The 24,531-nt window shown below is 43.6% G+C and overlaps 1 protein-coding gene across 1 annotated transcript in view; it reads right to left on the reverse strand.

The window, feature by feature from the left end:
• The window catches only part of LOC115094738 (teneurin-1-like), a 337,344-nt gene that overhangs the window by 75,206 nt on the left and 237,607 nt on the right, over positions 1–24,531 (reverse strand). The window contains exon 13 of the mRNA XM_029607996.1: positions 693–960. Within this exon, the coding sequence (XP_029463856.1) occupies positions 767–960 (194 nt within the window). The 3' untranslated portion in view covers positions 693–766. The remainder of the gene's footprint in view (positions 1–692; positions 961–24,531) is intronic.

Consider the following 24,531-nt stretch of genomic DNA (forward strand, 5'->3'; position numbering starts at 1 on the left):
TTCTGAAAAGCAGATCTATCTGTGCCCCTTTCTCTCCAGAGAACTAGTATTGGGAACACTGTCTCCACAGTCATGGGTGATTTTCTGATATTATTACATGAAGTGAAAGGGAAAAGTGGGGTTTTGTGAGCTAGACTGATACATTACTTCCCCAAAATTGTATGTGCAGCAGGAATTTCAAAAACCACAGTGAGTTACATAGATCTGGGGCATTAAGGCATATAGAATGAGGAGGCTAGGAACTCTGATAGCATTAAACAACACATATTCCAATTGAAATGCAAAGAAAGCAGAATGCAGACACTTCTCTTGATAATTATTCAAATGACGCAGACTGAAAAATAAATACAGCAACCAGGGGAATAACATTATAAAGGTCACAGTTAAAATCAAAAGTATATATTCAAACAAAATAAAAGTAAGGAGATGAATCTTTTACAAACATAATAAAGCATTAAAATATAATAGGAAGAAAAGCTTTTGAGCTATAAAAATTATTAGAAACAAATATTTACGAAGGAGCAAGAAATAAAGGGATGATTAAAGATCATAAGAAAAATAAAAGAGCAAGAACCATTTCAATGAAGATTAATATACATAAAACAAATTTTAAAAAAAATTGCCAGAAAAATGTTCCTGCAGAAAATAAATAATGGCATCACTTCAGCTTGGAGTGAAGAAATTTAACGTACCCAGTGCCTCCGTCAGACCGGAAACCTTCTGTCCATAAATATCCGTCTTGTTCCAGGCAAAGGCGTATGCCAAGTTAGCAGCAGCAGGAAACCACTTCTGCACCAGCCTCCCCTCCACAGCTACACTCAGATGCACTTTTGTCAGCCCGACAGGGATGGTTGAGTACGAGAGAACGATGTGCAGCGAGGTTTTGTATCCAGGGGTTCTGCTGCTCAAGTAGCTCAGTTTCACAAAGCTCGATGGTATTGCAATTTCTTCCTCTACAACCTGGTAAAAGTATAAAGCTGTTCAGACTTTTCTTAATCGTGTTTGCTGAGAAAGAAGCACAACTTGCCTATTGGGGATTTTGGTTGAGGCCTTTGCATATACTTATTTATTTGTTTTTTATTTTTTGGGAGCTGGCAGTTTCCCTCCTGCTCCTGTGGACTAGGATCCTGGGACTGGGATCCTGGCTCCAGGAGCCTTCAATCGTCTACCTGGGATACTTTTCCCCCTGCTATTTTGTATCGCCTCCCAACTTACTTCAACCCTGCTCACCTGGGGACCCCTCCATTCATGGGCTCTAGGTCTGGCTACTCCAGGTGTTTTCACTGAGCCCCCTCCAGGGACTCTGAATGCCCGCCCGCCCGCCCAGCCGGGAAGAGGAAGACCTGAGGCGGCAGACAAACCCAGGTCCTCTGCATGTCGGTGCACAACATTAACTCTGAAGAGTAAAGGTTCTTAAAAGGTGGATCCTGGCAAAGGATTTGGTGCTCTCTGTCCAGTTCTCGTACATGGGTGTTCATGCCACGAAAAGGGCCGCTGCAATTCCCATGCCCGTTGGCAGCCACAGCAGAGGGACTGCCGATTTAGTTATGAGTACTATTTCCAGTTTAATCTGATAAAACCTTAATAACCAGTTTCCCCACCCTCCACCCTGAGACATAAAAACTGGGTTTATTGGTTTAAACTGATAAACACTGTGACCTCTCCTCCTCTGGCCCCTCTCTGCTGCTATTGAGAAGGGAAGTCCCAGTGAGGTTCAGCCCCACTCCTGCCATTCAGGCTGCCTGTTCCCATGGAGACAGGAGGGGAGGGGCTAGAGCAGACACAGTAGCAGCTTCCTGTGCTCTGTATAGAGGAAACGAGGAGGGAGGAGGAGGAGGAGGAGAGAGCCACCTCTGAACACAAGGTAGGGATGGGACATGGCCCATCAACTCGCATTGTATTTGTACTGAATTGAATTTTATTTATTTATATTTCACTTTTTCAGGTGCTTCATAGCGGATTATATTCAGCTACTGTAGGTATTTCCCTATTCCAGAGGGCTTGCAATCTAAATGGTGAATTTTAAAAGGAATACTTGTATCAAAATTGGGAGATGCACACACATGTATCGCTTATTCGCGCCCAGCCGATTTTATAAACCTGCCATATGAAAAGAAGTACCGATGTGCAAATATCTCGCATCGGGAAGAAAAGGGGTGGAATGGGGCGGGGCATGGGCATTCTGGGGTGGGGCCAAGAGATATGTGCATATGTAACTATGTGAATGCGACACGCATCCGGTATATTTCAGTGCAAATTTACATCTGCTTTTGATCGGGAGAAAGTCTGAATAAAAGTATTTATAGCCACATAAAATGCTTGAGGGGTCTGGGTAAATGGGGGGGGGGCGTGCAGGCTAAAGAGCCAGGGGTGTCTTGATGAGATAGGGATTGACTGGGCAAACTGGTGGACAAACTGGTCATTTCCTTCACGTGCGCATGTTATAAAATTTCCTCACTTGTACGTGTAAATGCTGACAATTCCCAGCTGTGCGTGTAAATGCTTAAAATTAGGAGCGCACATACATGCGTCAAGACTGTTTTATAACATATATATTTATATTTTGCTTTTCAGGTGCTTCATAGCGGATTATATTCAGCTACTGTAGGTCTTTCCCCATCCCAGAGGGCTTGCAATCTAAATGGTGAATTTTAAAAGGGTATAAAATTTCAGCCTATGTAGCAAGGCACATGGGTGCTAATTTTAATATTACTGTGCCTACTTGTACCTGAGGCAATGGAGAATTAAGTGACCTATCCAGAGTCACAAAGAACAGCAGTGAGATTTGAATCCTCGCTTCCCTGGTTTATAGTCTGCTGATCTAATCACTAGGCTACTCCATCACTTTCTTCTCCTGTCACCCAAATCTACTTGGAAGTTTTGAGCCATGAGTGGCTAATGGCAAAGAGGCAGCCTGGCAGCATCAGCATTATGGCTACACAGGGCCAATAGCAAGGAGCGGGAGTAGAGTGTTGGCATCATGACGCCCCGCAAGCTGAAAGAGAAAAGGTAGCATCAGCAGTGTCGGCCTCAGCAGGGCTGTGGTGGTAGTAGTAATGGTGGTGGTGGTGGGGGGGGGGGGGGGGGGGCAGTTGTACCAGGGCCCCCTCCATGTGAGCTACTTTACAAGGGGGCCCCACTCTGGCAGAATACAGGAGTAGCAGGTGAGAAAGAGAGTGGCAGCGGGAATGGATTTCACTGTGGGCACCTGCTCTGCCACTGACCATCAGCACTGTAAGCGTGTTAACTACTCACAGGAGGTAATTCACCATGCTGGTCATCATGGGGGGGGGGGGGGGGGGGGCGGCACAGTGAAATATTTTCCTGCTGTCCTTCCTCAGTTTCTGGGGAAGGTGTAAGGGATAGTGAGAGGAGCCAGATGGTACAGAAGGAGGGGGCAGAGACAGAAGCCAGATGCTGGAGAAGGATTGGGGTAGGGGGGGGAGCAAAAGTCAGATGCCAGGTACTGGGGAAGGGAAGGATGCAAGCAGGAACCACATGCTGGGGAATAGCAGGGGACAGGGTTGCTAGGGTTGTGGCAGCTTTACCAACCAATGAGAATTTTTGACATATTGCTTACAGTGTGACTATCTGCCATACCTCCAGGAACCCTGTTTCCTGCCTCCCCCCCTCCCTTGTATTTCAAATCACCAAGAGGGGATCCCCATCCTGCTCAACAAAGCTCTCTGAGAACCCCCTAGATGATCTGAATGTTCATCAGAAGTTTGTGGATAAGGTGGGGACTCGGGGGTGGAGGGGAATGGGGATATAGAGATTAGATGGGGATGGGGAAAGCAAGAATTTGGAGGTTATTTGAGTGAGGGACTATTGGGGAGCGGATGAGAAAGCTGAGGAGACACTTCAAAGCAGATTATATTCAGGTACTGTAGGAATTTCTCTGATGCCAGAAAGCTTACATTCTAAGGGGATCATTTACTAAGTTGTAGTATGGGTCTAACATGTGAAAAACAGTCAGGCTAATACAGTAAAGGTCTCTGGAGAGCGGGTGAGCGCCCGCTCTCCCGGCGCGCGCACAGGCCACTCTCCTGTGCGCGCGATTCAGGGGGGACCAAACATGCAAATTAGGGCGCTAGCGCCCTACTTTGCGCGTCCCTAGCGCCTCTTTTTTTGACAGAAGCGGGCGGCGTCAGCGAGTTTGACAGCCCACACTCAATTTTGCCGGCGTCGGTTCTCAAACCCCTCTGACAGGCCACGAATCGGAAACCGGACCACCGGCAAAACATGAGTGTCCGGTTTTCAACCCCACGAGCTGCGGGCCAATTTTAATTATTTTTTTTTAATTATTTTAAACTTTTAGGACCTCCAACTTAATATCGCTATGATATTAAGTCGGAGGGTGTACAGAAAAGCAATTTTTTCTGCTTTTCTGTGCACTTCCCCGGTGCCGGCAGAAATTAAAATGTGCGCTTGGCTGCACATTTTACTTAGTGAATCGCGCGGGAATAACTAATAGGGCCATCAACATGCATTTGTATGTTGCGGGGACTATTAGTTTCAGGGGGGTTGGACGCGCATTTTTTCGACATGCTATTACCCCTTACTGAATAAGGGGTAGAGCTAGCGTGTCGAAAACGTGCGTCCAAACGCGGGGTAACAGTCAGGAGCACACTATACTGTATCGGCCCGAGTGTGTCTGCAGAACTGGCGGTGCAGGCTTTCTTTTGGTGTTGTGTACCATGCTGTATAGTTTGTAAATAATTATAAATCCCAGACATCACTTCCTTTTAAGAGGAATGGTTGAATGATGCTATCAAATAATTTTAGTGGTGGTTTTACTGAGAGGGCAGGGGTTTGTTAACTCGGCGAGCGATTTCCTTATTGCATATGAAGCTCGTGCAGCTTTTTCTTGTAGTGTGTTAATAATCACTTTTAACACTCCAGATGCACCAATGGTAAAGAGACTTATAGGGAGGATGGTAGGGGTGGTGTGTGGGGTAGTATGAGAGAGAGACTGCTAGGGACAGGGTGTGGGATGAGGGATGAGACTCTCATCCCCCATGCCCCACAGTCTCTCTTTTGATGAGTCTCAGTTCCCTTCCTCCATCCCTACCATAAGCACATAAGAACATGCCATACTGGGTCAGACCAAGGGTCCATCAAGCCCAGCATCCTGTTTCCAACAGTGGCCAATATCCAGGCCATAAGAACCTGGCAAGTACCCAAAAACTAAGTCTATTCATGTTACCGTTGCTAGTAATAGCAGTGGCTATTTTCTAAGTCAACTTAATTAATAGCAGGTAATGGACTTCTCCTCCAAGACGTATCCAATCCTTTTTTTAAACACAGCTATATGAACTGCACTAACCACATCCTCTGGCAACAAATTCCAGAGTTTAATTGTGGTTGAGTGAAAAAGAACTTTCTCCATTAGTTTTTAAATGTACACATGCTAACTTCATGGAGTGCCCCCTAGTCTTTCTATATTATTCAAAGCAGTAAAAAACAGATTCACATCTACCCGTTCTAGACCTCTCCTGATTTTAAACATCTCTATCATATCCCCCCTCAGCCGTCTCTTCTCCAAGCTGAAAGTCCTAACCCTTTAGTCTTTCCTAATTGGGGAGCTGTTCATTCCCTTTATCATTTGGTAGCCCTTCTCTGTACCTTCTCCATCGCAATTATATCTTTTTGAGATGCAGCGACCAGAATTGTACACAATATTCAAGGTGCGGTCTCACCATGGAGCGATACAGAGGCATTATGACATTTTCGTTTTATTGACCATTCCCTTTCTAATAATTCCACAACCATTCTGTTTGCTTCTTTTGACGTGCCGCAGCACACTGAACCGACGATTTGAATGTGTTATCCACTATGACGCCTAGATCTCTTTCTTAGGTAGTAGCACCTATATGGAACCTAACATTGTGTAACTATAGCATGGGTTATTTTTCCCTATATGCATCACCTTGCACTTGTCCACATTAAATTTAATCTGCCATTTAGATGCCCAATTTTCCAGCCTCAGAAGGTCTTCCTGCAATTTATCACAATCTGCTTGTTGATTTAACTACTCTGAACAATTTTGTATCATCTGCAAATTTGATTACCTCACTCGTCGTATTTCTTTCCAGATCATTTATAAATATATTGAAAAGTAAGGGTACCAGGGTACCAGTCTTTCTCTCTCTCTTTCATGTTTGACAGCTGTTACAGACAACTTAGAAATCCATTGCAGGTGCAATAAAGGTATTATTTATTGCAAAGAGTATAACTATCTATGTTGCACATATGCAATAATGTACTATGTCAGTACTTTGAAATGTAACACGCCTTGAACTCCTTGGCTGTAAAAGCGTACCTAAGTACATGACAATGATGATGAACTAGCATGACTCAGACCTGTTTTGGTTAGTGCCCAGCCACGTTAACCTTGAGTCCAGTCAAAAAATCAATTCTAGCGCACCAATGACTTCGGCTGTCTGGAGGAGAATGCTGGGGCTGTCCTGGGTTAAGAGGAAAGAGTGTAAAATCTGTGGGTTGTTTGGGTAAGCAAGGGGAGTGCTGGGTTTTTGTGGGGTCATGCTGTGCTGATAATGGGGCTATGAGGAGAATTGCTGTGACTACTACTGCTGGGGGCTCAGCTGCAGCTGAGTATAAGTGTGTGTGGTGTGTGGGGGGGTGATATTATGCAGGAAAAACAGAAACAGCTGTGTGCCTGTTTTTAAAAAAACTTTTTAGGGACAGAATTCAAACATATTAATGCTGTAAGGAGGGTACTGCAATTGCTGAGGCTGTTAAAGGGGAATTGCAGAAATGAAAGCTATTGTGTTCCCTAATACAAAACAAAATCTTTTTGGGATAAAATTCAACAAGAGAAAATGACAATGACCTTGTGGCGATTAACCTAAAACATAATGCAGTGAAGTGCCCGCAAGAATGTCGGTATATAAAAGTTAAAAAATAAATAAAAATAAATGTTCACACATACACATATACACACACCCAAACGTACTCCCTCACTCATATATGTGCTTTCATTTCACAGGTGCGCTCTCAGTCACATACACCCCTAGACTTCTCTTCTCTTTCACTCAATCCATATACACACTCCCTCTCCTTCACTAATTCTCCCTCACAAAGAGCATTCTCTCTTTCTCCGATATATTAATCAGCATGCAAAGTGAAATATAGTGCAAGCGCGATAACATTTATCACCTTGCGGAAATTGCCTATGCGATACGGGAGATGGGTACTTAGCCTAACCATGCCCCTTTTTATCGCAGGCACTATTTCCACTATATTTATAGGATTTGATAAATCTAGGGGTAAATTTGGTGTCTTTGAGACAAGTTTAAGAAACTTGCTGTGTTATCTATTCAGTAGTGAATGTCAAACTGATTTCAATTTCCAGTGCTGTCAATCTGGCATCATAAATAAGCACTAAATAATTCATATTATATATGCAAGACAAACAACAATGATTTTACCCTTAATTCAGACAAGACTGATGGTTTGATTTCCAATAGCGAGGGAAAAAGGAAAAAGAAAATTTTTTCAGGCTTGACATGGAAAGATCATATTGAATTGAAGATGTAGGCTTGATAATGGGTTTCACACTCTCTTTCTTCTGTCAATCAGAGTCTGATAATTTTGTTTGTTACAATCTGCACAGTATGGGCTACTGTTGTGTTATACATGACTATGTAACACTTTTGTGTTAATACCTCTAATCTCCACCTCCCCAGGGCTTTCAGAATGTCCTTAAACTGAGAGATACAAGCAGACATAGATGTTTGCTATCTTATTTCTATTAATTTTACCCTTTGACATGCAGCCTAGTTTTCAGTGAGGGGCTCGAGGACTGGCTGGGCATACATCCATGCTTTAACTTCAGAAATTCAAATTGTTTTTAGGCTTGCTAGCAGGACAATATTCCACTTCCCTCTCCACAACATCCAAGAACTGTACTCACTTAAATGAATATTGCTCCTTTTACTTCAAGTTGAGGTAGAAATGTTACAAACAACTACAGCAGACAACTTCAATATTTCCAAATTGTGACACTCAGTTTTAATGGAGTACCAGATTTCAGAGTACACACTACCTGTACCTTAATTTTAGTTCATCTACAGCCCGGATTGTGGTAGCGTCCTAGGCAACATGGCATTGCTTCTGGCATTGCTAAGCAGCAGTGCTGGAGGCATATGCTTCTGGCATAGCTCCCCAGAAACTCTATGCTCGAAGCCTATACTAACTAAGGCCTTCTGGAGGTACCATCATGATGAGGTGCACGGCTGGTTGAAACCATCAACCATGACTTTTCAATTGTGGGTCCCTTTCTTTGGAATTCTGTACCGGAGCAGTTACATCTAATCAGCCGCCCCACCCAATTTTGAAAGCAGCTAAGACACACTTGTTCAAACAAGCTCAATCCTTATGTTTAGTTTACACTGTGATTGTCTTGTTAATTTCTGTTTTATATGTTGCTCCATAAGGTAATATGTTTTTTTTTATTATGAATATTTCTGTTAGCTGCCATAAATACAAAGACACATATGGGATACACACTTTAAAAATAAATAATAAGTAAATAAATAAAATAGCTGCTTGGTGTTGCCAGAGGCGCCGGGGCCCTGGTTGCGGGTAGGATGCTGGTGCGATTTGGGCTGAAGCTAAATTAAGGTACAGAGAGAATAGGAGGGAAGGATTGGGGTGGAGGAAGAAAGAGGGGCCCTGGAGCAAAATACATTTGAAAAAATAGATGGCGCCTGGGGTGAGACTGGCCCTGAACTCTGGTCCGCATATTTTTTTTATTATTTAGTGGAAAGCACTTTGGAGAGGAGGCTTAGCATGGCAGGGCTGAGCCTTTGGAGCTCAGGTGGGTTGGGAGAGGTGTTATCTCACCCTAGCTTGATGGTACCCTGTTATAGAGTCCATCAAGTTAGGGTGAGAGAACATAGTAGAAATTCATCTTTTTGAGACTTTCCTCACGCCAAATGATTGTCAAATCTTCACCAAGGTGTTCTGTACTGTTCATACGTCTCACTCTATATGCGAAACTGGCCCCTAAACCCTAAAATCACCACTACTGCACCATGTGATTACTACAATGTGAAGTGGTAAGTTATAATGTGATGTTATTAACACTTTTTAATGAATCTAGGGGTAAGTTTGTCCCTGAGGCAATGGAGGGTAAAAGTAACTGACCCAAAGTCACAAGGAGTGACAGTGGGACTTGAATGCTGGTCTCCCCAGTTTGTAGCCCACTGTGTTAACCACTAGGCTACTCCTCTACTCCTCCATTCCACTACTGAACAACACTCAAGGCCTATAAGTAATCTCTGTATCCCCATCACCACCAATAGGAATCTTGGATTAACATCAGGAGAGGAAAGATACATACTTAAGCCCATAGCCTGAGGTGTGATCTTTGGGGTCCTGTGAAGGGACGCTATACTAACATGGTGAGAGGCAGGCTAATGAAGGATAATGAGTTTTTTCAGGAATTACAATCTATTGTACTAAGTGCAGTAAATGGTGTGGCATGCACCACAGATTTTTAAGCCAGGAAAAGATCTCACCACCTAGGGGGTGCAACATGTACAGTAGAAAAATGCAAACCTAGCAAGAAGACTCATTAACGTGAAGACTCTGTTGATGCTCTGGTGGCTACAGTAAAGAGAGAAAATGTTTGAAAGGGGGAAAAGAGAAAAGAAAGGTTCAAGTGATAAAGACTGGAAAGAGAGAGATACCAAGAAAAAAGGTTGGGAAGAAAGGTAGAAGGGGAGGAAAGTAATCCAGGTGCAGTGAGGGGAAAGAGTAAGTGACCTTAGAGAGCACCACTGCAAGGAGGCCATGTGGAGCCAGGATTTCTAGTTCCGGGACCCACTGTGCTGTGATTTTCAGCCTGTTTCTGTGTCTTCAGCCCATCCTCTATGGCACAGATATGACTGAAGCATATCCCTATCCAATGCTGATCTTAGATACCAATTGCCACTACAGTCACTTGTGGTCCTTTGTACCTGCAGTGATCTGCAGCATACCCTTAAGATGGTGAAAAGTGTCACTACCTCCTTCCAGAACGTGTTTCTTTGACACCATGAACTTCCTACCACAATCTGTAGTGAGAAGTGATACAGGAATTGGTTAGAGGTGGTGGCCATTCTCCCGACCTCTGAAAGGATACTGCAGATCCAGGATCTGGGCAGCAGTTGTCCCTGTGCCGCTTCCTCCATGCAACACCAACTTCCATATTCAGAGATTCAAGTTACTGTGGGGGTTCACTCTTCCTGCCATCTCGTCCTTCTGCCTTACCTCCTCTTCTCTCTTCCTACCTCTTCTGCCTTTTTTTCCTCTTTTTTATCTCTTCTTCCCCATGTCTCAGCTTCTCCTACCCATTCTCTTCCTTATTTTAAATTCCTCTCCTCTTCCTACATCCTTATCCTGTACTTCCTACCTCTAGAAGTTCTCCATAATCTGACAGAATCAACATTGGAATTTAAGGGCCTGGCTTTAATACTGGTCCTGAGGGAGTAGTTCTTCTCTGATTTAAACTGTTAATGACACTTGGTCATTCATGGCACTTTGTTTCCCCTTGCCTTATGTCTTTGTACTACTACTCTACTATTATTATCATTTTAAAGCACTAGTAGCCATACACAGTCATGTACAAACATACATTAGAGCCAGTCCCTGAGTAAGAAAGCCAATGTGCTTATTTAAATCCCTTTTATGTGGTCCCAAAGGGTTTGATCAACCTAATTTCAAATGTTTTCAGGTCTTGCATACTCTTAAAGTTCCCTTTAAGTAAGTAATCTGATTGGGAAATCAATAAGGGAATGAATGATCTTCCTTTGAGAAACGCTCACCTAAACTGTTTTTCTCTCTATTCATATTTGTGTATGTGATCCAAGCAAAAAATGTGAAGAGGGATGCATACACAATGGCGAATCAAGCCAAAATTAAGAACAAAAATCAGTCAAGGCTTTCTCACCTATTATCAGATGAGAGAGCAGCCCTTTCAACTGCAGAACTTTTAACTGTCTCATCACCTCTGGCATCCTCCTCCCCCCCCTTTTTTTAAATTGAACTATAATGGCACATGCAGGCAGTATAAGATCTGGATGATGCACTATTTTAAACCCAGTGACAACTGTGTTGCTTCTTCACTGACCTGATGAAAAGAGTATGACTCTCGAAACTTACAGACTATCATCTACAAAAAGATATCATCTACACTTTGGCCTAGATTTTTTAACCTACCGCAGGGTCGTGAATCGCGTGGTGCAGGGGGGCAAAGCAGGGGGCGGGTCTGCGATAGCCGCAGCGATTGACACCTCTGCGGTGCGATCGCTGACAGCTTTTGCACCCAATAGCGCCATCATAAAAGTGGTGCTGTTGGGCGCGAAATAGGCAGCGAAAAGACTCCTTACCTTTTCACCGTCCACGCTGTCTTCGCAGCATCCGCCCCCTGTGCCACCTTGACTCCTCCTGTTCAGGTCTTGACGCCACCCCTTTTTAGTGACTTTAGGGACTCTTTCGCGTGCGATCGCTTTGAAAATGACCCCCCCTTGTGTTGTTGGACCCTTAATTCAATGCATCCACGTGTACCAACATGACAGCCACAATAAATTTAAATAAATACAGACAGTAATAAAATTGCACCCGAAACTAAATCAAGACCACAAGTTATGACATAAGTGCACAAACCAGCTAATTGCTCTGATCATTTGTTTTGTGACTTTTAAACTGCAGTCTTTATGTTTCTTGCCTCACTTGGTTATGAAATGCCTGGCCTCTGCCTCCCACAGGTTATCACCTCTGCCTCCCACAGGTTTATCACCTATCAGTGGGCTTCACACTAATTCTGCTTGTCTAAGAACAACCATTATCATATTGAAAAAGTGGTACTATGCACTGTAGAATTTGATAAATGACCTTCCCTTCACCACACTATATACATACATACACTCACACTCACATATACACATACAAACACTACCTGTCCCCTTCAACTATTTTTTTTTCATGCTGCTTCGAATGTAACAGGATAGTTAATGATGCACTAGTTCACATCAGGTGACAAAAAACCAGAAATAAACCAGAGGAAAAATACTAGATAGCACCTGTGAGTAATTCAGCAGATTACTAATGATAAAAAGAAGATTGTGAATGTGGCAGAATGGTGTGCACTCATATCCGCTGTTTGGCTTCTACATTATGCAGGGCCAAAAACATGTTTTATTTCATTGCGGGGAGGGTTCTTGTCTGAATTACATTTTGTTGGGGGCTTTTTTTGTTTTGGCAAAAACTGAGTGCTATTTGCAAATAGTGCACACTAAAAACAAAGTTTGAGGTTTTTTTTTTTCTATGATTTATTTTAAAAATGTTGCCATTGTCTATATTGTTTCAAATGAAAGTACATCCTTATTTCTAATAGCTTCTCTATCCTGGTGTTTTTTAAATTGCCGTCTTAACTAGCAGCAATAAAAAAGCTGCATCTCCACAGCATTTCCACCAGTAAACTGCAATGTATTGTCATTATCTGTTATTACATGTAAGAACGTATTTATTTATTTATTTTTTATATACCGACATTCGATCTCAATCGGGATATCACATCGGTTTACATTCAGGTACTGTAGTTATTTCTCTATCCCCAGAGGGCTTACAATCTAAATTTTTTTTGTACCTGAGGCAATTGAGGGTAAAGTGACTTGCCCAAGGTCACAATGAGGAGGAATATGTACCATATGTACCACATGACATCTACACAAGTGCAAGAATGCGTGAGATCCTGTAAAGTTTAAAGTTCATGTAAATCATTTTATTGTGGCAACTCCTGAATTCAAAATACAAGCTTTGAACACGATACCCCCAACACGGTCCCGTGTTTCGCCACCCGGCTGCTTCGGGGGGGATTTAATTTAAACAAATATCTAGAAAGAGCACAAAAATATATTAGAGCCAGGATCGAAAGCTAAACCGTCCAGACTAAAACCCACAAAGTTACGCTATAATTTTATACATAAAATTGCCATTAAAACACATACTTATACCCATCTAATGTTTAACAGTAGCATAACAGCAACAATTCTAAAAGTAACCGCTACCTTTTGCAATCTGTTTAGCGAATTTGGCAGGAGCGCAACTGCGGCGATTTGACAGGGGTTTAAGAACGCTGTCATTTGGCGCGAAAATCATGACAGATTGGACAACCCTGGTGACGTAATCGACGTCAGGCAGACGTGCCGACGTCATGAACCTATATGGGGTCTGCAGGGGATACCCACTGGCTACACGAACTGACAAAAGCTCACTAAGTAACCTAGCTAACTATATGTGTAAAAATGTGTGCAAAACCAGATCATCTGACCACGGGGCTATGAAGCTGAACTAGAGGGAATTAAGATGGGAATTAACTCACACCTCTACTCTTGGCAGAGAATGGGCCGAGGGAGCTACTGAATAGTACCAGACCGAAGGTCTGGATGTATAGTTATAAAAATTACAAAAAATGGTGCCATTCCAACTCACTGTTCAGGCCATACGGTACTAATGTATTTAGGCGAAAGATCCAACGCTGTTCCTGCTGTAGAAGGGATATGGGAAAAATCCCCTCCTCTTGCCGGAGGAGAGACTATGTCTAATACAAAATAATGTAAATCAGATATCAAATGAGATTTTTCTAGCCAATGGGAAACTAATGGTGCATCTCCTTATTAATGTGTATACTCGATCTGTGTTCTATTATCCGAGTTTTAATTTTATGTTGTGTTTTCCCTACATACATGAGGTTACACGGGCACGTGATGACATACACCACTCCACTCGAGTCACAATCTGAGGTACCCTTCAAAAAATAAATTTTGTTTGTATGAGGATGTGTGAATTGTGTGATCTCAGAGGTGTGTGGGCAAACTGAGCAGTGTCCACACGGTCTATGCCGACCTTCATATACTATTCTCCTGTCTAAATTACTTACTGAATGCACTAATATATCCTTTAAGTTCCTGCCTCTCCGGAAGGTAAATCTCAAATCCGCTTTAAAGAATTTTTCTAAAAGCTAACCCCTTCCAGTGTTTCCTTATTAAATCTGAAATGGTTTTACTTTATGTAGAAAAAGGTAAATACAATTTATTGTAGATTCTTGATGATGTGTTTGTTGGAGAAATAAAAGTCTCTATTCACATATAATGCTCGTTTAAAGCTTTCTTCAAAGTCTTATATGGGTATCCTCTTGCCTGAAAATGGGACATCATAAGGTGTGCTTGAACAATGTACTCAGATGTGGAGGAGCATAAACGCCTAAGTCTGAGAAATTGGCCTGTGGGTATATTATTTTTTAAATGATGTGGATGGAAACTATCAAATGCTAAAAGCGTGTTTCTGTCTGTAGGCTTACGGAACAAGGTGGTGGTAGTCTGGACGGTTTAGCTTTCGATCCTGGCTCTAATATATTTTTGTGCTCTTTCTAGATATTTGTTTAAATTAAATCCCCCCCGAAGCAGCCGGGGTGGCGAAACACGGGACCGTGTTGGGGGGTATCGTGTTCAAAGCTTGTATTTTGAATTCAGGAGTTGCCGCAATAAAATGATTACATGAAACTTTAAACTTTACCAGGATCTCACGCATTCTTGCACTTGTGTAGATGTCAATATATTAAAGTGCAAGCAGTACTCCAGTACTTTGTTGGAATTACTCCATATGTGCCACATGTACATATGTACCCTCCATATGTACCACACATTTCTATGGAAGCAGTATCTGCATACAAAAGGCTTCAGAAATATAAGTTTACTAGCAAAAAATGTTCAGTGTTGCTTGTGTAGTCTGGTCTGTAACAGTATGTGTGTATGTGTGCCTGTGTGTGTGTGATGTGTGTGGTGTGTGTACAAACGTGTATATGTGTCTGTGCCTGTGGGCCCTGTGATTCTGTATATCTGTGTGTGCGTGGGTGTGTCAGGAGGAGCCTGTATGTGTATGTGTGTCTCTGCCTGTGTGTGTGTGTATGTCACTCTGCCTGTGTGTCTCTAGCTGCATGTCTGTGTGTCTGCCTGTACCTGTCTGTGTGTGTGTGTGTATGTGTGTATATCACTCTGCCTGTATGTTTGTGTGTCTCTAGCTGCTTGTCTGTGTGTCTGCCTGTACCTGCCCGTGTGTGCATGTGCAAGCCTGTTTGCATGTGCAAGCCGGTGTGTGTGCTTGTGCAAGCCTTTGCCTGCTTGTATGAGCTTGTGTGCACCTATGTATATGTGCCTATGTCTGCTTGCCTCTATGTGTGGGAGCGTGAAAGCAGGGCTTCGCAGACAGAGCATATTAGCAAACAGAACCTTGGATTGCTTGGGTTGTCTAGTTATCTAGCCTCTGTGTGTGTGTGTATGTGGGTGGTGAGGCCCTCTGCCTGTGTATATGCATGGGTGCCTCTGCCTGTGTGCATGCGCAAGTGCATATGCTCGTGTGCGTGTCTGCCTGTGCCTGTTTGTGTGTGTATCTCTGACTGTGTGTGTCTGTATGTGAGTCTGCCTGTGAGTGTGTGTCTGTGTGTGCATGCCTGCATGCCTGGGTGTGTGTGTGACAGGGCTTTGCACAGTGCACCTTCCACTGTTCCGGGCACCACTTGTTGGTCACAGATAGACACAACAGTGTGACTGACCAACCGATTGATACAAGCTTTTGACATATATATATATATATATATATATATATATATATATATATATATATATATATATCAACCATTTCATTTTGGTCTCCTTTTAGCTCTCTGCATTTTTATTTCATACAGTTAACCATAGCAGAATACAGTTTTTACATTTGGTACCCTCAAGGTAGTATCTTACCTTGGGCAACCCGATATTAAATACTGCTTATGAACATTGTTATTTCTGTGCCAGTGTTGCAAACATTCATCAATTAATGTTCTAGATATTATAGCTTCTCTATTAATCTGATAGTCAACCTTCATATAATACCAAAAAAATGGTTATTGTGCTGATAAGCCCTTATGATTCTAGAGCTTTTAAATCATTAGGTGACTATGTATTGTGCTGTTTCAGTCCAGAAATAATACTCTTGGTACTTATCTTTAAATCCACTTATAATGATGGTTATTGCCGTCCGACATCACAAGGTTTCGGGGTAAAAAAACCCTTCTTCAAGGACCCAGCATTATATGAAATAGTCAGTGTAAGTAAAATTTACACTATGCGATGCAAGTTGCTATCGCTGAGATTTCCAAGAACTCATAGACGCCGTGGTGTCCGGAGTTGTCTGCCGACAGCCATGGCGATACAAATGTGGAAAAATATCTCCTTGAGATTTGAAGTGCCAAACAGGCTACCGGCGTTTGCGCGAAGTGAAACTTCTGGATGGACAGGCACAGCATTCAAGGACAGAGGTGAGTCCCACCTAGGGACATAAGGCCTGGATGGACTTGCACAGCATTCGAGGACAGAGGTGAATCCCACCTAGGACATAAGGCCTGGACGGACAGCCAAAGCAATCGAGGTCAACACTTGTAGGAACATAAGGCCTGGATATAAAGGCAAAGCAATCGAGGTCAACACTTGTAGGAACATAAGGCCTGGACAGACAGGAAGTTCTCTTCTCTGCCCTGAAACTAAAGAAAACTGTTTGTTTTATTTAAGGATCCATGCTGTGAAGGATTACTAGTTTGAATTGCCAGAGACTGAGGTTTCCCTTTGCAATGAGGGTTCAGCTAGGACCCCCCCCCCCCCAACAAGTCATTTAGTTAGTAAGTTATAAAAAACAAAAAGGGGTGCTGTTTACAGACATGATGACAATACTTTTGTAAGATGAGTAATCTTTGGGGGGGTTCTTCCCATTGTGCTTTTATGGTATCTCTCGCTGCAGTACCAGTCAGAGCTTATTTAATATTTATGTCAAGATAAGCACAACAGTATCTGCTACTTTTTCTGGTTTTGCCTCATGACCTGGCATCACCTGCCTGGGCTTTGCAGAGCTGAAATGGTGCACATAAAAACCAACTACAAAAACATCTTTGTCATAATCAAATAGTGCTGTCTTGGTATTTCAGCTCTGGGCCTCCGAAGTGCCCGAGCAATATTCAGTCCACGCTCAAGCAGAGCACTTCCACCCAAGCTGGGCAGCACTACAGTCCCACCTGACCTCCCAATCTGATACTGAAAACAACCCCCACCCTCCCCAATGCAGTAGGTCTGCCATAATCATCAGGCAGTGGCCAAACAATGCAAAGTGATAGTAGTGCGAGACGGCTGCCCAGCTTGCTGTGCAAATCAGAGATTGGCGGGAACCATCCGCTTTAGAAAGAAAACACGAAAAGGGTGTGAAGATGCTTGCTCCTGGGGCCAGGCTTATGGTACAGCTTCTGCCATACAACCTTTACCATCTGGGATGTAACAAATCAAATACCAAACAAACTGAGAGACAGGCAAAGCAATCGAGGTCAAACACTTGTAGGAACATAAGGCCTGGACAGACAGGCACAGCAATCAAGGTCAAATCCTTATAGGGACATAAGGCCTGGATGGACAGGCACAGCATTCGAGGACAGAGGTGAATCCCACCTAGTGACATAAGGCCTGGACGAACAGGCACAGCAATCGAGGACAAGGTCAATCACACCTAGGGACATAAGGCCTGAATGTACAGGCAAAGCAATCAAGGTCAAACCCTTGTAGGGACATGAGGCCTGGACGGACAGGCACAGCTATAAAGGATTTCCTTTGTGCAGATATGTTGTGGTTTGACAACATACCTGCACTGGTTCACTGCCAGAAGAAAATTGCATCTTTTTCATTTCTGAAAGATAATTCAACAGAGGATGCTTTTAGAGCAATAGAGACTGCCATTTCTGAAGCAAGAACTGAGCTGAAGATTATTTTTGAATACCCAGAAGCTATTAACTGTACTTATGCACTTCAGCTGATGACAAAGGAACAGGAAGAGCTCTCAGAAATAAGGAAACTGCTAGTCAAGTCAAAATCTAAAATATCAACCTATGTTGACTTTGTGGTTTACACAGTGCCTCTGTAAACAATGGGAACAGAGAGGATGAACTAGAGTACAACTACCACCAGTTTTCAATAGTACTAGAAACATTACTGTTGGCAAGGTCTTGAGAAATATTGAGCATATGAAATATGAAAGCTCCAAATATCTTAAGTCAGCTTTTTATGTTCTTACATTCCAAATGTGGATGGACAGGTACAGCGTTTGAGGTTAGGCCCTTGTAGGGACGTACGGCCTGGACAGTGGACGGTCAGGCACAGCGTTAGAGGTCAGGCCCTTGTAGGGACGTACAGCCTGGACAGTGGACGGTCAGGCACAGCGTTTGAGGTCACGCCCTTTTAGGGACGTACGGCCTGGACAGTGGACGGACAGGCACAGCGTTTCAGGTCAAGTACATGTGCTGCAGTGCTTATTTTATCTGGAGCATAGGAGGAAGTTGGAGCTGCTGCAAGGCATTCAATTGCTTTTATTCATCTTGCCATTCACAGGGGAAATTTGGAAACCCAAGCAAAGGCAGGTTTACTTTAAAAAACACTAGCATTTCCATCAACTCTGGTGCCAGCCTTGAGCAGTGAGGGCTCATGATATCTCCTGTCATTGAAAAGACACGATCACTAGGTACACTGGTTGGTGGACATGACAGATATTGCTGAGCCACTTTGGCTAGGTGTGGCGAGACAGTGGACTTGTGTGCCCAATATGTCAGCGGATCTGTCTGCATGTTCTCTGTCGGCTCTGAGAGATACCGTGTCACTGACAGCTGTGCTGGTGTCTCCTTTGCTTGGGTGGGCTGAGAGTCACTCATTCCAGCTGCTTTCTCTCTCGCCCTTCGCACAACAGATGAATCTTTATGGGCAACATGCCTTTGGCGTTCTGAAGTGGAGGAGGAGGTACTATCTGTTGCTGACAGAGTGCTGCTCCTGCTTGGGCTAGCAGCACAACTCTCTGAAGTGCCTGCTGTTTCCACCTCTGCTTCACGCCTAATCTGTCTCTGCCTATGGCGCTCCTGTTCACAGACTTTTGCTAATAGCAGGTCCTTCACCAATAAGAGACAATCGTGCTGTAGGGCGAGTTTCCCTTTCACACGGGGATCACAGACTGTGGCGAGCATGTATGTGTTCTGATCTGTTAAAGACCTTAATCTCTCTTCCACCTGCTGCTGCAAAACGATCAGACAATGCAGCACTCAACTGTCATTCCCTCTTCCTGCTTATAGGCCTCCAAATCTTCATCCAGGAGATTAACTATAACGATGATGTCAGCCAAGGTGGAACTTCTGGAACTCAGCTCCTCCGTGACATCCTTGAAGGGCTGCAGGATTTTTACAAGCTGACTCATGACTAACCAATCATAATGCCCTAGGGGATTCTGCACACCTATGTCCATTGTACCAGAAAGTTCATGAAGGGATGTCTGTAGCTCCACTAACCTCTCAAGCATCATAAAGGTGGAATTCCACCGGGTGGCAATGTCTTGAATGAGACGCTTGTGACACTTGTGAGACATCTCCAAATCAGTCTGCTTTTGTCGGAGAACCTGCCCCGCCTTCACACTTCTGTGGAAGTGCGCTGCTATGTTCCTGCATTTCTCTATTAACCTATGCAGGTATTCATTCTCTTTGTCACTGGAATCCAACCCCAGAGCTGACTTCACTACCAGGTGCAGAGTGTGTGCAAAACATCAGATGTTCTTAAAGTGCCCGTCGTTTATTGCCTTAACCATGTTTGCAGCATTGTCTGTGACAAAGAACCCTGCCTGAGGATTCCTGTCTCGCTGGAGTAGTTGCCAGCCCTCCAGCATCTGTCTGATGCATGCTAGAATATTGGCTGAGGTATGGGCCTAGTCCGTCAGGTGGGTGTGCAGTAAAGCCCACCTCCACCCTGATACTTGTTCAGTAATAGAGCTGCTGGCTGCCCCTGCCTCAGCCAGGAACCACCAGTGTGCTGTCAGGGAGAGGTAAGAGTGTGCAGCATTCATGGCGGTTCAGATATCGCAGGTGAAATGCACTCTCCCCTCTACCTTAGCTAGCAGCGCTTGCATGCGACTGTGACACTGCTTGTACAGGCTGGAGATGACCTTTCTGTTAAATATGGTTCTGGAGGGGACTTTGTAATTTGGAACTACGACCTTTAGAAAACGCTTGAAACCCACATTATCCACTAACTGCAAGGGCTGGTCAACAAGGGCAATAATTTCCCCAATGCTCCTGGTTACGACTTTTGAGGCTGCTTGCCTCCTACCCCGGGATAGCGTTACCACGCTCCACCCCATTTCCTCCATGGTGGGTTGTCGCTTTAGTAACATGTCAAGGGCTGCTGGCCTGCCACCTGACTGCTAGAAGGGGATGAGGGTATGGCTGACTCTGCTGCTTTTCAACCACTTTACGCTGCTTGGAAGGGGTCCCCTGACTGGTACTGCCACCAGTAATCTTGTTGGGTGTTGCCTCTTCAAATGATGCATCATGCCAAAATGAGATAGATGTTCCATTTGCTTGCCTCTGCTAATATCTCTGGCACAGTAATTACACCGAGCAAAACGCAGGTCATTCATCAGTTTAAAGTGGCTCCAGATCGCAGATGTCTTTCGTGATCCTCCCTTCTCTAAAGCCTTGGGGTTGGATGCTGGCACTGGAGCTGAGGTAGTAGGTGCACCCTGAGAAGCAATGCCAGGGGCCCAGTCACCCTCTGTGCCTGCACTAACTGCTCTTCCTCCTCCTCCTCCTCATCAGTTTCATCTCTCCCCCTGCTGCGCTGAAGTGGAGGCTAAGACAGGACTAACTGATCCTCCTAAAGCTTTGTCAGCTATTACTTCTTCCGTTTCAGATGAGATCCCACACAAGATGATTCTTCATCTGAATCAGAAGCAAACAGTGACTTCCCTACATTGTCAACACTAAGTGTTAATCAAAACTTCTGTCCCCCTGCTGCTTTTGGGTGTTGACATTTTTGTCTGGCATGACTCAGTCTCCTCTTCACTCACCTCCAAAACTACAGGGCCAGAAACAGGTGGTGGCAATGGTGATGCATCATGGTCAGATTTCATTTTTTTCTGGATGGAACTGCCTGCCCCTACAAAGAGTTTAGATTGCGACAGGTGCCTTTTTAACTTTAATGGGGGAGTGGCACTAGTGTCTTTTGAAGTGCCTCCTCTGCCAGTCCCAATCACTTGACTACATCTAGCTTTCCCTGACATTATGGATTTAATGTCACTGCCTAGTGCCTACTGGCTGCCCACTGTCACAGAGCTTGCTTGTAAGCACAAAAGAGGCAGACTGGGGATTTCAGTGCACAGACCGTCCCAATAAATAAAGTTCAGTCTGTTAAACTACCCACTGCCCACTGTCACGGTGCCTTGCTATGCACTAATGTAATGTGTGTGGTGTGCACACACACGCAGCTTGCTTGTAAGCACAAAAGAGGCAGACTGGGGATTTCACTGCACAGACCATCCCAATAATAAAGTTCAGTCTGTTAAACTACCCACTGCCCACTGTCACAGTGCCATGCTATGCACTAATGTAACGTGTGTGGTGCGCACACACACACACACACAGCTTGCTTGTAAGCACAAAAGAGGCAGACTGGGGATTTCAGTGCACAGACCGTCCCAATAATAAAGTTCAGTCTGTTAAACTATCCACTGCCCACTGAAGCCCAGTGCACAGAGAGACCGAGTGAGTTGAATTAGACAAACTCAGTTTAAAAAAAGCTGGAATTTTTGGCACAGCAGGAAAATCGATGAAATATATTTTCCAATGCAAATTCTAGCAAAATTGAATATATCTCTCTCAGCCACAACACCCAAATCGTGCTTGCTTGCAGCCTAGCCCAGAGGGTGAATGAAAAAAAAATGGCAGTGCAAGTAGCTTCTCTCCCTGGCACAGAAAGACCGTCTCAGATCACCTAAATAATAAACTGCTTAAAACACAAACAAGGCTAGCTGGCACAGGCACTACAGCCAAATAAAGAATAGCTTTTTTACTCTTTACTAACTAGCCTAGCTAGCTCTCAGTGCAGCCTCCTTCCACAAAGCCCACCTCCCCACACCATCCCTGCAAAGAAAGTGCGTGACACGCCTCATGCTGAAGTATATATAGTGCTGGGTCATCAGTAAAATTGTCACTGAGCACTGAATGACAGTGTGATTGGCTGCATTCAGTGCATTTCACAAAATGTAAGTGCTGATATGCTGCATTCCGGTATCCGTGCCAACCTGTCCGACCCTTTCCTGTGAGTCACTGATGACTCACAGGAAAGGGCTAGTTTTTGGCTCTGGATAGTGGATACAGCGAAATGGCATCCTTTGATTGCAAATGGCGGCGAAGAAAAGCGCATACGAGCACCGTGTAACGGATGAAACGGATGATAAGTTATATTCGTGGGGAGTCACGATATGTTTCGCCTCCCCATGAATATAACCAATAGGAACATATACATTGCGGATTGCCAATACGGCAAAAATGAATGCACACCTCTAGTAAAAACTGTTTTGTCACTGGGCTTCGTAAATAGAGTAGTGGATAAACATTCTCCATTATTAATGACCCACATATCCAAAAAGATACCTTCTATGAATCAATCCGATATGTAAAAGTAAGATTTGGGTCACAATTATTAAGATATGAAGAGAAATTCATAATCTCTGATTTAGAGCCACACCATATACAAAACACATAATCAATGTAGTGAAACTACAACAATAAATTCTTCCAAAAAGAATAAGAATAAACAAACCGGTCTTCAAAAACAGATACATATAGGCATGCTAGATCCAGGGCCATCGTGGCCCCCATCGCGGTGCCCTTAATTTGTTTGTATATGTCACCATTAAATTCAAAAACATTTTCAGTGAGAGCAATAATAGCTAAATTTACTAAGAAAGAAGGAACCCAAGACAGGGCATCACAATTATTTAAGGTTCTTTCAAATACAATAAGAGCTTCCTACCGTGGTATATTGGAATAAAAGAATTAATATCCATACCGACAAGCTAACATTCCTCAGCTGGAATACACACAGAATTCAAATATTGTAAAAAATGTGTAGAATCATGAACAAAAGATGGAACGTCAGAGATAAATGGCTGTAAAAAACAGTCAACAAAGATGGACAATGGTTCAAGAATTGAATTGAGCCCTGACATAATAGGACGCCCTGGAGGTTTTAATAAACTTTTATATATTTTAGGAAAAATATAAAAACAATGCATACAGGGGTGTTCTTCAATCAAAAAAAGTGCTTCTTTCTTAGTAAGAAAGCCACTAGATTCAGCATCATGGATCAGATGACAAATTGCAAGTTTCAAGCGAGGAGTAGGATCTTGAGTAAATTTCTCATAATACATCTGATCAGAAAGCTGTCTTCATACCTCCGCAACATAATCAGCAGTATCCGTAATAACTGTACAGCCGCCATTTATCGACTGGTTTAATAACAATATTAACAAAAGAGGAGAGATCTTTTAACACAGCATATTCCTTCTTAGACAGGTTAAACCACATTTAATAGTTGTGGTTTCCAAAATGTTCAAGTCAATTTCTACCATTTTTTCAAAAGCAACAATCATTGGGTCATCAGCACCAGGGGGGCACCATTGGGTGGCTACTGGCCATCAAATTAGTGATTTAAGGTTTCTAGTTATACAGCAGGTACAGTTTACATTCGTGGGTGATATTAATTCTTTTCTTCTCTGGCAAGAACAACAATGGATATTCAAATTGGATTCCTTATATCCAAATGCTTTGAATAATAAAACTGAATGGTGTGTTTTCTTATACGTGGTTTCTTATAAGTTTAAAATGCTATATCATTTTAAAATAAATATCACTTTCCTCGTTCTGAGATTAATTTATTTGAATTCAAGGGTGGGTATTTAAGATAAGAACATAAGAAATTGCCATGCTGGGTCAGACCTAGGGTCCATCAAGCCCAGCATCCTGTTTCCAACAGAGGCCAAAAACCAGGCCACAAGAACCTGGCAATTACCCAAACACTAAGAAGATCCCATGCTACTGATGCAATTACCGTATTTTCCGGCGTATAAGATGACTTTTTAACCCAAGAAAATCTTCTCAAAAGTCGGGGGTCGTCTTATACGCCAGGTATCGTCTTATAGGGCACACCTGCTCTCTTACCAGTTTCTCTCAATCACACACACATGCTCTCAATCAATGCATTCTCTCACTTACACACAGGCAGGCTGACTGTCTCTCTCTCTCTTTCACCCCCCCCCCCCCCCCAGCACAAATGGTAGCTGCAGCAGCTTCCTCCTCCAGCTCCCGCAGGCCAAGAAAGAAGAACCCATCGGCCGCGGGAGGCTCATGCTGCTGTCTCCTTTCCCGATTACCAGCTCCTTCGACTGCTCGGGGCCGTTCCTGCTATCGCCGCTGCAATTTTTTCATTCGGCACGGCTTTCTCCTTCCCGCGCACCGCACTGCCGTTGCCGCTGGGCTATCAGCACGTTCAAGCCAGCGGGAACGGCAGTGGTGCAAAAAAAAAAAGCTGTGGCATCCGAGGCTGCCCTTTTCTTCTTCCCGCCCACCCCCCCCCCCCC

Source organism: Rhinatrema bivittatum, chromosome 6, assembly GCF_901001135.1.
Source record: "Rhinatrema bivittatum chromosome 6, aRhiBiv1.1, whole genome shotgun sequence".
Lineage (NCBI taxonomy): Eukaryota > Metazoa > Chordata > Amphibia > Gymnophiona > Rhinatrematidae > Rhinatrema > Rhinatrema bivittatum.